This window comes from Mustelus asterias, chromosome 10, assembly GCF_964213995.1.
Source record: "Mustelus asterias chromosome 10, sMusAst1.hap1.1, whole genome shotgun sequence".
Classification (NCBI taxonomy): Eukaryota; Metazoa; Chordata; class Chondrichthyes; order Carcharhiniformes; family Triakidae; genus Mustelus; species Mustelus asterias.
Genome location: NC_135810.1, coordinates 77,222,685 through 77,238,093, shown reverse-complemented (window position 1 = coordinate 77,238,093; position 15,409 = coordinate 77,222,685). Strand labels below are relative to the sequence as shown.

Sequence of the window (15,409 nt, the reverse complement as noted above, 5' to 3'; positions counted from 1 at the left end):
AAATGTGAAATCTTGTCATGTCTTTCTTTCAGCTAATAACTGGAAATTTGAATCTCCTTTTAAAAGATCATAAAACCAGGGGCATACAGGCAGTGGGATTGCGAATGCATAGGACAGCAGTGGGCAGACAATTAGGGCTGTTAAACAGCCAATTGACAGTAATTTGGAAGTGTATTTTAAATTTTCCCTGGGGCGCGTGGGATCCACAGAGCGTTTGTGGCATGCCTGTGATAGCTCAGTGGCAGGTGAGTGTTGGGTGGAGTTGGCAGCCAGTTGAGTTCAGCAGCATTGTGAAGCAGGCACATGCTTAGAAACTCCTCCATTGAATGTGCATGGGAGTGAACAGCCTCTCAAAACTCTGACCAATATCCACATTTCACGCTGCTGCTTCAGCATCTGCCACTTTGCTGGTGGCTCCCGAGTACCGACATCTGAAACTGAGCATCACTGAACCCTCCCTCAGTCCTCCGATGGTAAGTGCCCATTGCTGTCACTGCCTCTGTTAGCTATCCTCGCGCATCTATGCTGTGCTCACCCACTGCAGTTTCTAACTGCACATGAAGGCCCTCGGGTGTGCAAGTATCCGCATTGGAGGGTGTGCTGAATTATTGTCTCCTCAGATGGTAGCTTCTCCTCTGAGGTCTCATGATTTTTAAGCAATTGCCGGTCCCATACTCAGAACTAGGCCTGCTGAGGAGACGAGTGATATGCGGGTGCTGTGCTTCCAACTAACTCCTGCTTGCTGATCGTGATCTGGTATTCCTGTGTTCAAGGATAACGTGAACTATAGTTGGTGCTTATCAGAAAGTGCCCACATCCATCATGGTGCTCATTCTCTGTGGACTCCATCTTGCCCTCAGTGACAGATTGCCCTTCTCCAACCCATTCTAGTTTCATTGCTTCCTCGTCTATTGGAGTCAATGCTATGAATTGCACACCACCTCCACTTCTCCCTACTCCCTGGCATTGTGAGAATGCTTCTCCTGTGAGCATATACATGGACACACAGTGACACTCTTGTTTCATAGCCCAGCTACACTCATCAGCCTGTCACTTTCCATTACAACATTGCACCAATGGAAGCTTGCTGCAAGTGGCTATTCTGTATTGTCAATGCAGTGATTTATTTTGGGCTCTGGTCTGAGTCAATTCTGTATCTAACTGTGGGTGCTGGCCCCTGGCCATGTCCAATGCATGGGTCGACCAGGTGTTATGGGTGTTTATAATTATGAATACCACTCACCTTGCCAGACCATATATAGTCATTTATGATGTTTCCAGTACTCCACCAATGTTCCTGCAAGCGTCCCATAGCTGCTGACGTTTTTGGTAATCCTTTGTGAAACTTACCAGCCTCTTCCTCCCATTCACCGGGAAGAATACCCCTCTCTGTGTTATTGCCATCTGCAGGAGCACCTCAAGGGAGACATCACTGAACCTTGGTCCAACCCTTCCTCTGACACTAGTGTTTCCTTCTGAGCCTCCCTTGTTCAGATTCCTTTGCAATGCCCTGTGTGCCACCTGGATGAAGGCTGTGCTGACTAAAATGGCACCTTTCTTTGACAATATAGTACCATCGCCTGCTCACCACCTGATAGTAACTGGCTGTCCCACCTGACAAATGTTACTTGACTGCGGATGAGGATGTCCTGGTACACACACGCACTCGGGTGGCTACAGGACCTGAATTTAACCTTGATGTTGGGACTGCCTCTCATTTGGGGAAATCCTGTCCAATGGCTTTTAAGTTTGAAAGCCAGTACTTGATACAACGTGATCTTTTAAATATCATTTCTAAAAAATATAACTTAGAAAAAGATTGGTGACCCGACTTCTAACCTGAAAGTGTTTTCATTCAATTAATCTGTAGGTGGCGTCTGATCACAGAAACATCCTAATGCAAGTCTGTGATTGTTATTTAGGCAAGACCTATGATGCTGTCATTATAAGACAGCCAACAATGCCAGTGTGCCATGAAGACTTATGGATGGTTATTCAAAGACAAACCCAACCCACTCCCATCACATTGCGAAACTCCTGAACAACAGTGAAATGTAGCTACATCGAAGCACATGCCTCAACTAGAAATTGTAGGGATTACATTATTGCTGAAGGAAAAGTGTCTGCTGTTTAGAACAGCAGTGGACCTCTCTGTCACTCTGCAAAGGTGGCCCAAATAAACAACATTTGCTGCATGTCACACAGCTTTGCAACACAAAGAGGTGTCAGTGCGAGACAGGATGAGCTGGCCAAGGGTATAGTAATAGCACAGGAAGATTACAGCTTGGAAGATTAGTATGCAGACGTTCCTAGCTGTTTCTGTAATTTCTAGATGGTTTTACAAATATTGTAAATAAACAAAATAATATAATGTGCATTCAAACAATAATCTGTACTTTTCTGTCTACTCTAGTTTAACAAGTGTCTTACAGTCACTATCTTATTACCAGGTCTAACCTTAATACGGCACTTAATAGAGGCAAAATTCACTAAAGATAAATAAAATGCTCAAAAGTCATCAGCTGAAATTTATATAACTAGGTTGCTACTGTCTACCATTGTGTTTTGTTGGATATGTGATTGCCCTGAGAGAAAGCATTCATTGTTTCTCTCTCTCTCATGTCTCAGCTCCTGGACATGTCTACATCATCTGTTTCCACAAAGTGTGTGAATCCTATTATCAGACCTCTCTCAAAGCAATCTCAAATTGGTCAAGTCAGTCTTTTGTAGGTGAGAATCCAAGGTCTCCAAGCAGTGAGTCACACCATTTGTTTATCCTTGCTGTTGCCTGCAAAGTATTCACAATCTTGTCAAGTAGCCACATGACGCATTGTTCAAATCCTTCACATGTTGAGATGAATTTTCCCACCTTTGGATTTTTCTGTAGCATTTTCAGGTTGCAAGCCTGAATACCACAGCAGCGAGACTGCCTGTAGAAGCTCTCGGGATGACTGACCAATTCAGGACAGCAGGTGTGTTGAGGAGATGGGAGGATAGTTCAGCATACACAGTTGCTACAGCAGCCTTCACTACATCTGCAGTGAGAGTGGTGAATCGGGTGAGGGCCGAAATGGCTGGAGGAAACGGCAGCCACCAGAACTGTCTGAATTATCAAGGAGATAGTCATGAAATTAATTACAAGTCTTTGCTTGCCGATGGCCTCAAGCTTACTGATTTGCTCTGTTAATGTGCAGATTGCAGATTATTTTTATGGTGCTCCAATCTTTTGCTGTGCAGTCATCTCCTTTTGAGTTGACAAGCTGCAGACACAATTGGGGTCCTGTGCACCACTGGTAAAATTCCACTGCCCTCGCAAAATATCTCCTAATTGCATCATTAGTAACCTCAGTAAGTTTCTTGCTGCTGCTGGGTAAGTTGCTGTTGATGAACAGAAGCTACCCTGGGGAAAGCAGGAGGAGGTGGGGGCACCTTGGCACATCTGTCCAAACTCTTTTCTCACGTTCCTGCATAGCACTAACACACTTTGCAGGCTATTTGGCATGGCACCAAAGAATATCATAATGAGTTTATTCTTGTCCTTGTACTGTTATAGAATAATAGAATCCTACAGTGCAGAAAGAGGCCATTCAGCCCCTCGAGTCTGCACCGGCCACAATCCCACCCAGGCCCCATCCCCATAACCCCATGCATTTACCCTAGCTAGTCCCCCTGACACTAAGGGGCAATTTAACGTGGCCAACCACCTAACCCGCACATCTTTGTACTGTGGGAGGAAACTGGAACGCTTGGAGGAAACCCACGCAGAAACGGAGAAAATGCAGACTCCGCACAGATAGTGATCCAAGCCGGCAATCGAACCCAGGTCCCTGGCGCTGTGAGGCAGCAGCGCTAACCACTGTACCACCGTGCCGCCCGCTTTCCATTGATCTTGCTGATCTGTACCTTTAACAAATTCAACGGATTTGGTGGAAATGTCCCGAGGTAGCACATGGTTTCCAGTTAGATTGTTTCCCAAGATAAAGTCAATATCATTCATAGGCAATCTTGACACCACTCCCTTCATAACAGAACCTTTGACTAAAACACAGTTTCACTCCACACAATGAAACAGGCAAACAATTTCCATCAATGTTCTGTATCAATACGCTTTTATTTAATTAACTGTCCAGTGAGAAATTCAGATCTTTTACTGATACCAGGGATTGAGCCCAGACCTAAATCATGAAGAATAACAACTTTTTTGGTACCTTTCTCAGACGAAAGCAAACTCACCTTAGTCTCAAGCATAAAACTCCCATTATGTTTTATGTTCCAATGTATATCCACTATTTGTCACAAACTCCATTCACTGGTACAACATAATCTGGAAATACATTAGACACACCTATAGATGCCACCAGCTTTAACTTCTCATTTCCAGAAATCTCCTTTCACATGCCTCACCTTGTGGCAAAAGTATCATGCTGGCCCCCTGAATCACTTATCCTCCACACTTTTTTTCACTACCCTCAGAAGCATATCTGTTCATTTCTCCCACACCTCTCATGGTAATTCGTATCCAGTTCATGATTCCTCCTCTTATCTCTCCAAATGGTGTGTGTGTTTGCAAACAAAGCTTTGTGGGATAGTTTGTAATCATCAGCCATAACAGCAACTTCTCTTATTTTAGAAACCTTACAGTCTTCTAGGTGACACCTTATTCCTTTTTCATTTTTTCTATTATCTAAGGCTTTCAAAATCTTGCTCAAGCTTCATCACTCCGCACCATCCATCAAACAATGTTTTTCTCTTGCAACTTCCACAAAAGTCTGATGCAGTCCATTCCTCAGCTCTCCAAAGTCTTGTGTGCGACCTTCTGGAATTAACTCATATGCTTAATGTACACAGCACTCTTAACCATTTTGTAACCTTACACACTGTTCATCCAACAGGGTCAAATCAACCTCCAACACTTTCCGTACTGAAGAGGGAAATTACTAACCAATTAATAAGGTGTTAGACAGAATCCATAAGGCACTGACAAGACTACCAGTAAAGAGTTAAATGATTCTTGAAACAAAGTTAATAAGCTAATGAGACAAATAGATTACACATATGTGGCTGCAGTACAAGAATTAAACAAGTAATTATGATTTTAAAACATATGTTGATATTTTGAATATATTTTAAGTGTTGTATGAATCATTGCTCACTTCAGCCGAAAGCAGGTTACTACAAGGGATGATGGTAGAGGTGGATAGTTCAGAGCCAAAGGCCTGGGAACTTCTGTAGTTAGCGAAATTCATATCAGAAGGTTTCTTATGAGTGAACACATCTTGCAACATTGTGAATAGGTCCATTCATTGTCTAGACTCTGGATAAGGACGTGCCTGGATGCAGGAACATGTGTTTATCCAGGTTGGCAATGATTCGGTGAGAACATCCACTTTGACCCCTGTAGCAAGCATCCAGGGTAACCAGGCAACCAGAAAGTGACTTTAGCCAAGATGGGAGCTAGCGTCCGGATTAAATGGATGAATGAGATATCATTATGCTGGATGATAAAATGCAATTGCCTAAAGTGTACGTCAGGAATTATTATTGATGTATGTTTACTGAATGTAATTGATTTTAAACTAATATGAGGTGGGATTAATTGATAAGAAAACCTGTAATTGATCTGTTTTTGATTGTATACATTAGATTCATTGGAGAGGTTCTGTTGCTCTATCTCAGAGCTACTTAACCCTTTTGGTGATCTCCGAGCAGCTGCTTGTTGTGTTTTTGTTTTGAATGATTGTTACGTCTTTATACAGAGATATCTGCCTCGTGAATTTTGTATTGTCTATAGTTAAAGATAGTACTGGCTAGGAGCGATGTTGTGGAGATGCCAGCGTTGGACTGGGGTAAGCACAGTAAGAAGTCTCAAACACCAGGTTAAAGTCCAACAGGTTTATTTGGCACTAGCTTTCGGAGTCTCAGGCTCCTTCATCAGGTGAGTGAGGACTTGTGTTCACAAACAGGTCATATACAGACACAAACTCAATTTACAAGATAATGATTGGAATGCGAGTCTTTACAGGTAATCAAGTCTTAAAGGTACAGACAATGTGAGTGGAGAGAGGGTTAAGCACAGGTTAAAGAGATGTGTATTGTCTCCAGCCAGGACAGTTAGTGAGATTTTGCAAGCCCAGGCAAGTCGTGGGGGTTACAGATAGTGTGACATGAACCCAAGATCCCGGTTGAGGCCGTCCTCATGTGTGCGGAACTTGGCTATCAGTTTCTGCTCAGCGATTCTGCGTTGTCGTGTATCGTGAAGGCCGCCTTGGAGAATGCTTACCCGAGGCTGAATGCCCGTGACTGCTGAAGTGTTCCCCGACTGGAAGGGAACACTCCTGCCTGGTGATTGTCGAGCGGTGTTCATTCATTCGTTGTCGTAGCGTCTGCATGGTCTCCCCAATGTACCATGCCTCGGGACATCCTTTCCTGCAGCGTATCAGGTAGACAACGTTGGCCGAGTCGCAGAGTATGTACCGTGTACCTGGTGGAGGGTGTTCTCACATGAGATGTTGGCATCCATGTCGATGATCTGGCACGACTTGCAGAGTGATGTGGCAGGGGAGCCACACTCTCTCATTTTTTTTCTGCGCATGCGTAGTTGGAGGCGGCGATCGGAGCTGCAGGATTTCAGGCGCGTCAAGCCCCGCCCGCAGGCTTGTACAGCGCAATTCGGAATCACTGATATTTTCGCAGGCAGAGTGTGTATGGGGGCGGATGAGAACGGGTCAAAAAGGTGGATCTGAAACACTCCCAGTTTCATGTCCGCCCAGCACTTTGAATCAAAATGATAAAATAGGACCCTCTGTCTTTAATTTTTTCACTTGGAATTCTAATTCAAGTTTTTTTTAAAAATTCTCTTTCGTTTTCTTCCCTTTGGAATTCTAATTCACGTTGCTTTATCTGTAACTGAATCCTGGCTAACCTAACCCGTATTTTATCTCGATTACTTTTGTTTCCTCAATGTTCAAATGTTGAGCCAATACCTCAACTTTCTCTGCACCTATTTTTAAAGTTATTTTCAATTTCTTTGCTATCAGCTTCAAGTTAACTTTTATTAACTGCTGCAAAGATATCTCCTCTCTTTTGAGGAATGCTTTAGCACTGGACAATGGTAATCTTTCAATTAATACAGCGACCGTCACAGTGAAATCTTAAATAAAACAGAAAATGCAGGAAAGGTTCAGCAGGTCTGACAGCAACTGTAGAGAGAGAAACAAAGTTAACTGTTCAATCTGACTCTGCTCCTGAATCTTTGTTAACTGTTGCAAGGCATTTTCACCGTGAAACCTGGTTCATTTGAACTCTGGCAAATCCCAGTGTACTTGTTATGATTCCTGTGGACACCGACAACTTTTAAAAAGAAATTCAAACTTGCAGTAAATGCTGAAAGGATCACACATCGAGATTTCAGGTTTTTAAAACTTTTACTGGAACAAACTAAAAGCAGCATTGACTAAACAATATTTCAGTGGGAAACTTACACAATAAATGCCAGAAAAGATCCCCCATTTAACTTTTACAATAATCAAAAATCCCCCTGCCATGGTTACACACTGTACTCTGTCCCTTAAATGGGCACTTCATTTTGTGAAGCAGTCTAAAGCTATTCACAGTTCCTTTATCCTTTTCCAGGCCGATAACATCTTCTCCCCCAGTTGACTTGCACTGTGAAGAACGAATTGGAGATCCTTTCCTCTAGCTAAAGCTTGGCAAATCTTCTAGCTTTATGTGGATCCTCACAAACATGGTTTCTTTAACTGAATGGGAGCTCCTACCCACAATCTGCATGGTAAATAATAGAGACTTGCCCTCTCCATCCTTCTGTTTGTTTTCAGGTTTGTGCAGACTGACCATGTTTGTGAGGTTAAGCAACATTTTTAGGAAAACATAGAACCTCGTCCCACAATGGTTTCTGATGGACTCTCCTCTTCTCGAAGCCTATCTCCATGATAATATGAATCACATGTGCCTTGTATCCAAGCAGCAGCAATGCTAATTAGCTATTCTCAAGACCCCCAACTTTATTCTACCTTAGAAGTAAATAGGCAGTTCATTTACAAATGTTGATATTCTTGACGGATCTTTGTGACTTGGAGCCAATCCGTGTGCAAGTAAACAGACTGGAAATCAACACTGGGAGAATTAACATGTGATAGAATATGCTGATTCACATCGAGTCCACAGGCTCTTTATCTATCTTTGTTAACATTGTGGATTGGCTGCTGGTTATAGAAACTGCCTAATTTTCATTCCAAATAGTTTCAGTGAGAATTAAAATGGTGCAGTTTCTGGAATGGGTGACTGATCTGTAACAGTAGCTTTAAACCCAGGCAGCAAGTTTGATGCTATTTAAATTGGAGCAACACATTAGAAAATTGTGAAAACACAGTCCATTTCACAAAAGAAATAATTATAAATCACAGGTGACAACATTTAGCGTGTTAAAGTGTTAATTCCACTGTGACATACTCTGTTTGCACAATGCCATGGGACAATTTTGAATGAAATATGAAGTCTTGTTTGTTTCACTTCTAATGAGGATCCTTAAAAGTGTAGAGGGTTTTCTCAATGCTGCTACATAGTAAAGCACAAATCGCAAATATCATTTTCTCATTAACACATCCGTTCAGGGCAGCAATAAACAGGTTTGCAAAATTAACAAATGACTTTTTGGCAGCAACCCATCACAATAAAAGATCAATTTCATACAATAAATGGCAAGTGCATGTCACACCAAAAATTATTCTACTTACGGGTAGTTTGACAAGGCATTTGGAACAAAAGTTTTCATTTATACAGCTGACTGATGCTCATTACAAACATAAATTGTGCTGGGCCGGACTCTCCGCCTTGTCCTGCCCGGCAACTTTGGTAGAATTTTGAATGTTTTTGGCATGAATTCCATGCAGGACTCGCGGAATTTCTTAATGCGCCAACAGTAGATGAGGGGATTGAACACGGATTTGAGGTAAGTGAGCCACAAAATCCAGACGCTGACAGCGTAGAAGGACTGGCTGTGATAAAAGTTCTCATTGAAAACAGAGAGTAAAGTATACACTGTGTACGGCAACCAGCAAAAGGAGAAGCCAATGAAGAGGATTAAAATCGTTGTGAAGGCTCGGGTTTTGAAGCTCATATCGACGTTTATTTGATGAGGGCGCTGCAAGCCCATTTGTCCCAGCTTGCTTACTTGGCTCAGGCACAGGGTGTCCGCGTGGTTGTGGATCCGCACGGCATTTCTCCGCACCGTGTTCAGTATGCAGAGGTAAGAGTATAGCATCACACTGAAAGGAACAAAAAAAATAGTAACCAGCAAGAGCACTGCGTAAACGCGGTCAGTTCCAGTCTCTGCATATCCCAGAACGCACTGAGGTGCCCGAGTTGGCACTTCCACCATGGTCCCGTCAATCGCTGATGGAAATGAAATGCCAAAGGAGACTACCCATGAAATGACAATCATTATTTTGGCACGGTGAGGATTCAGTCTGTCTTGTCGCTGCACAATGATTAAGTAGCGGTCAACACTGATTATCAGAAGTATGGCCACACCTTCCAGGACAAAGAACCAGTAGAGCATAGCAGATATCCGACAAAAATAACTTCCAAAGATCCACTCGACGGTTACGATGGTGACCGTGGTAAAAGGCATGCACATCAAAGACAGCATGATGTCAGAAAATGCAAGGGTTGCTAAGAGCAGGTTGATTGCTGAGCGCATCGCAGGCTTCTGATACACAATTAAACACACAATTGCATTACCAAGGAAACCAACTGCAATCATTGACATCATAACTATTGCTAGTAATATCCTTACAAGGATGGGAAGATTTGTCTTGCCTGAATTCACAGTTGCATTCAGAACCTCAGGAACACAGCTCTGAAGGGTGTGATTACACTCCGTCATCATGAGGACTGGACTGTGTCACTAATTCACTCCTTACCGAAAAATGACCATTTCACATCTCTATGGGGATTGTTTGACGATAGACTAGATTCTTAAGGAATGAAAATCCTTTGCAATTGAATATAATGCAATGCAGGGACACCTTGAGATGAATTGTCTTCATTACCATTTTCAGCATCAGCATTTCCAAAGAGCGTTTCATTGCCTAGAAGGAATTAACAAAAGAAAATAATTATTAAAATATCACCAGTTTCAGTTCATAATCTTCCAAACCCGTTGGGCTGATATTTCATCCCGAGGTAAAGGTAGGTTTGAAGATGGGACTGCTAGCAATTTCTCGCTACTGATTGGCATGATCCCATGTTCCCACCTCCAGTCTATTTCCATGGAGGCCGCTGTTGGGGGGCTGGCGACCTTACACTCACTAGCAGTGGGTAGTCAATTAGGCCCATTACACAGCCAATTGAGGGCACTCCACACGCCATCTGGATTTTCCAGACTGGCACAGCCCCCTTTCCCCCAGCTCCCCAGTGTGGCTGGATCTTGTAGATCGAATGGTGGCAGTCTCCCAGCAGGCCAGGGGTTGCCAGAGCTGCATCATGTAAAGCAGTCCAGCATGGAATTGCTCACCTGTGATTGACACAATTGTGGGGGCAGGGTGCAGGCGACACAGTGGTTATTTAGCACCAGAGATCCTGGTTCAATTCTGGCCTTGGGTGACTGTGTGGAGTTTGCTCCTTCTCCCCGTGCTCTAGTTTCCTCCCACAGTCCGAAGATGTGCAGGTTAGGTAGATTGGCCATGCTAATTCTCCCTTAGTGCCCCAAGATGTATGGGGTGAATGCGTGGGGTTATGGGGATAGGGTCTGAGTAAGATGCTCTGTCAGAGAGTCGGTACAGATTCAAAGGGCTGAATGGCCTCCTTCCGCACTATAGGGATTCTATGATTCGGTTGTGAGCAACCCCTCCCCCTCACTCCCTCTGCAATGATTTTGTACCATCTATATGTTTTCAGAGAGCGCTCCCCCATTTGGAGTACCCTTGTGCTCTCCCACCCATAGCAGCACCTCCCACTTCTCCAGGTGAGGCAGCCAGCTACCCAGAGCCTTGGATATTCCAATTGGCCCTCTCAGCTACTGAGCCTTCTCATCATCCTTAATTTGATGAGGCTCCTGGAAGCAGCCTCTTCATTTGCTGCCTCCCCAAACATCTCCTCCAAGGTCCCACCATGCCCACTTCTGGGTTCCCGATCCAGAATTCAGTTTGGAACTAAAACTCAGTCCTTCCACACCCAAACTGTCCTTATATTCTCAACTTCTTACACAATTAGACTGGAGGAAGTGTTTTGTAAACCAAAACCTGTATTTCTATTCTCTGCCAATGCATGGGAAGCATAGTCCAGATCACACAACCTAACATTGTGGTAAATCACTCAGTGAATAATTTATGGGATGTTCACCATGTTTTTTTGTTAGAAGGCTGGAAATACCATGCCACTATGGGCTAACTGTGCTCATAGAGTTTGGCTTACTGATCAAAATGTACAGAAATCGCTAGATTGACAAAATACTAATTGTTCAATTATAAAATGGCATTAACCTGAAATGTTAACTTGATACCTCTCCCATGGGATCCAGGGTGAGGTAGCTAATTGGATACAAAATTAGCTTGATGAAAGAAAACTGAGGGTGGTTATAGAGGGTTGTTTTTCAAACTGGAGGCCTGTGACCAGCAGTGTGCCTCAGGGATCAGTGCTGGGGCCACTGTTATTTGTTATTTATATTAATGATTTGGATGAGAATTTATGGGGCATGGTTAGCAAGTTTGTAGATGACACCAAGATTGGTGGCATAGTGGACAGTGAAGAAGGTTATCTTGGATTGCAATAGGATCTTGATCAATTGGGCCAGTGGGTCGATGAATAGCAGATGGAGTTTAATTTAGATAAATGTGAGATGATGCATTTTGGGAGATCGAATCGGGGCAGGACCTACTCAGTTAATGGCAGGGCATTGAGGAGAGTTCTAGAACAAAGAGATTTAGGAGTACAGGTTCATGGCTTCTTGAAAGTGGAGTCACAGGTGGGACACAGTGGTGAAGAAGACATTCGGCATGCTTGGTTTCATTGGTCAGAACATTGAATACAGGAGTTGGGACGTCTTGTTGAAGTTGTATAAGACATTGGTAAGGCCACACTTGGAATACTGTGCACAGTTCTGGTCACCCTACTATAGAAAGGATATTATTAAACTAGAAAGAGTCCAGAAGAGATTTACTAGGACGCTACCGGGATTTGATGGTTTGAGTTACAAGGAGAGGGTAGATAGACTGGGACTTTTTTCTCTGGAGCATGGAAGACTGAGGGGTGATCTTATAGAGGTCTACAAAATAATGAGGGGCATAGATCAGCTAGAAAGTCAATATCTTTTCCCAAAGGTAGGGGAGTCTAAAACTAGAGGGCATAGGATTAAGGTGAGAGGGGAGAGATACAAAAGGGGCCAGAGATGCAATTCTTTCACTCAGAGGGTGGTGAGTATCTGGAATGAGGTGCCAGAAGCAGTAGTAGAGGCTGGTACAATTTTGTCTTTTAAAAAGCATTTAGATAGTTACATGGGTATAGAGGGATATGGGCCAAATGCAGGTAATTGGGACTAGCTTAGTGGTTAAAAACTGGGCGCATGGACAAGTTGGGCCAAAGGGCCTGTTTCCATGCTGTAAATCTCTATGACTCTCCACAGATCCTGCTTGACAGACTGAGTATTTCCAGAACGTTCTGTTTTCATTTGAAATTTTGCTTTTGTAAGACAGCAATGAGCTAATGACAATGAAGGAAAGATGATATAAGTTCATGTCAGGATGGTCTGTGACTTAGAAATGATGGTGTTTCCATAATATTGCTGTACTTATCCTTCTTGATAGCAAAGAGATTGCAGGTGAAGGAGAGTCAGTAAATGTACTCTGGACGAATTATTGCAGTGCAACCCATAGGTCATACTTACTGCAACAACATTAGTACAGCTGGAGGAGCTGGTGACAGGAGCACCAGGAGTTGTTCTGACTTGTATGAACATGGCCTGTTGTAGCTGCTTCAACCGTCTTTTGGTGAGTATTCCATCACATGAGCTGGCTGATTCCTAAAGGCTGCTTGACTGGGTTTGCAGCAGATGGTGAGGGAACCAACAAGAGGGAAAAATCTACTTGACCTTGTCCTCACCAGTCTATCACAGATGAATGTGTCCATGATAGTATTGGTAGAAGTGATCCTATAACAGAAAGAACCAAGGGCTTGCACTTTGGGTAGCTCTGTAGTGATATGTAACTTCAAAATAATGTTTGAAAAATATCTATGTGCATCACAGTGCATATTGACTGCCTACATATCAATTTGTCACACAAAAGAAGAAATTTCACACTGACATCCCAAAGATGAAACTCTTGATGCATTTTTTAATTAAGATGTATCCTACATTTTATAATTTGAATTTATCCTATCCACAACTATATAAATTACAGAATGTTCTATTTCAATCATAAGGGTGACATTCCTTGATCATTTCAGTGGGCCCTGTCTATAATTTCTCAACGCCTCTCTTGCTATTTAAGATATAATAGCTGTTGTCATTATTAATCTCTCCCCTTCTTAGACAGTCCCTTGCGTTTGAGGATGACTGGCTCCCAGTCCAGTTTGATGAATTCTGAGATGGCTGAGAAATCCAATGTGCAATCTGCAGACTTTGCCAGGTGGTGTTTGAAGGCTTAGAGAGGTGGATTGTTCAGAGGTACGTATGCTCCCTCTGATGCCTTCACTTTGCCTATGCAGATTCTTGACAAAGTCTCTCGATGTGTTCGGTATCTTTCCAAATGAGCCTTCCTCTCAGTTTTGGTTAGTTACAAGCCAGGGTCTCCCATGAGTCGGCAAGGATGTTTTTCCTCTTCCAGAATGCTTTGAGGATATCATTAAAGTGTTTCCGTTCTCCGTTCTAAGGCATATCAACAACATGTTCCACCCAGTGAAGCTATTTCTGAGTGATTAGTGTCCTGATGCTGGGCAGGTTGGCTTGGGAGAGGACAGTGATTGGATTGCCTTTCTTACTACCAGATTTGGAGGATCTTACGAAGGCGCCGCTGATGATACTTCTTCTGTGCTTTGAGATCCATGTTGTACATTGTCCAAATCTCTGAAGCATATAGCAACTTCAGGATCATGGCTCCCCAGTTAACCATGACCTTTGTGTCTGGTTTGAGATCCTGGTCCTCAAATATTCTTTTCCTCACTCAGCCACAGGCTGAGCTGGCACACAAGAGTCATTATTAATATGTTAACCAGCACAGTCTAGGCTGACACTCAATAAGGCAAGTTCATTGGACACCAGTGAGAAGCGGAATCCATCAATTGTTTTCACTTCTCCCTGGCCCATTAATGCTTATGTCATTTACAGCACCCTTACTTTCTATAGAGAAAGGGAATGAAAGAGAGTGACAGAGAGCAAGAGAGAGAAAGAAAGGAGAGGTTGTCGAACTCATTACACTCTTTGAGGATGAGCTTTGGCCAACGTTCTCCTTTCAACTGCCATCACCAAAACATAGATTAATTGGTCACTTCTCCTCAATGCTTTGAATAAAATAGTTACTGCATTCATCCATATAACATAAACAACAATGCGCCTTAAAGCAATTACTCAGATGCAAAAGTGCTTTCAATTGGTTCTGAGTTGATAAGATGCTGAGATATTTATTATGAGGTTTAATTATATACATTGTTACCAACTGGTTATCATTGGGACAGATGAGATATCTTGGGGAGCTACTAATGGTCTCAATATCCTTAGGCTAGAAAGGGTTAAAGTAGTCGTGGTTTCCACCCCAAATTAGCAATCAGTAACTTGCTGGAAACTGTACCTTTAGGGATATCATATTAGGGTTATAACTGATAGTAAACCTTCCATGACTGAACAATCTGCTGGCACTTGTATAGACTCATTCATAAAGAATTTACCTGGGTGTGCAAGTCCACAGATCTTTGAAGGTGACGTCACAGGTGGAGAAGGTGGTGAAGAAGGCATATGGCATGCTTGCCTTTATAGGACGGGGCATAGAGTATAAAAGTTGGGGTCTGATGTTGCAGATGTATAGAACGTTGGTTCGGCCGCATTTGGAATACTGCGTCCAGTTCTGGTCGCCACACTACCAGAAGGACGTGGAGGCTTTGGAGAGAGTACAGAGGAGGTTTACCAGGATGTTGCCTGGTATGGAGGGGCTTGGTTATGAGGAGAGATTGGGGAAACTGGGGTTGTTCTCCTTGGAAAGACGGAGGATGAGGGGAGACTTAATAGAGGTGTATAAAATTATGAAAGGCATAGATAGGGTGAATGGTGGGAAGCTTTTCCCCGGGTCGGTGGTGACGTTCACGAGGGGTCATAGGTTCAAGGTGAAGGGGGGGAGGTTTAACACAGATATCAGAAGGACATATTTTACACAGAGGGTCGTGGGGGCCTGGAATGTGTTGC

At 43.2% G+C, this 15,409-nt stretch overlaps 1 protein-coding gene across 1 annotated transcript; it reads right to left on the bottom strand.

Annotated features, from left to right (window-relative positions):
• Positions 1-8,791: 8,791 nt before the first annotated feature.
• gpr45 (G protein-coupled receptor 45) lies at positions 8,792-9,904 on the bottom strand. The gene has a single exon (XM_078222810.1). The coding sequence runs from the start codon at positions 9,902-9,904 to the stop codon at positions 8,792-8,794; it is 1,113 nt and encodes a 370-aa protein (XP_078078936.1).
• Positions 9,905-15,409: the final 5,505 nt, after the last annotated feature.

Excerpts from the sequence above, each read along its gene's own strand:
- gpr45 (XM_078222810.1), bottom strand. The coding sequence starts at position 9,904 with ATGACGGAGTGTAATCACACCCTTCAGAGCTGTGTTCCTGAGGTTCTG.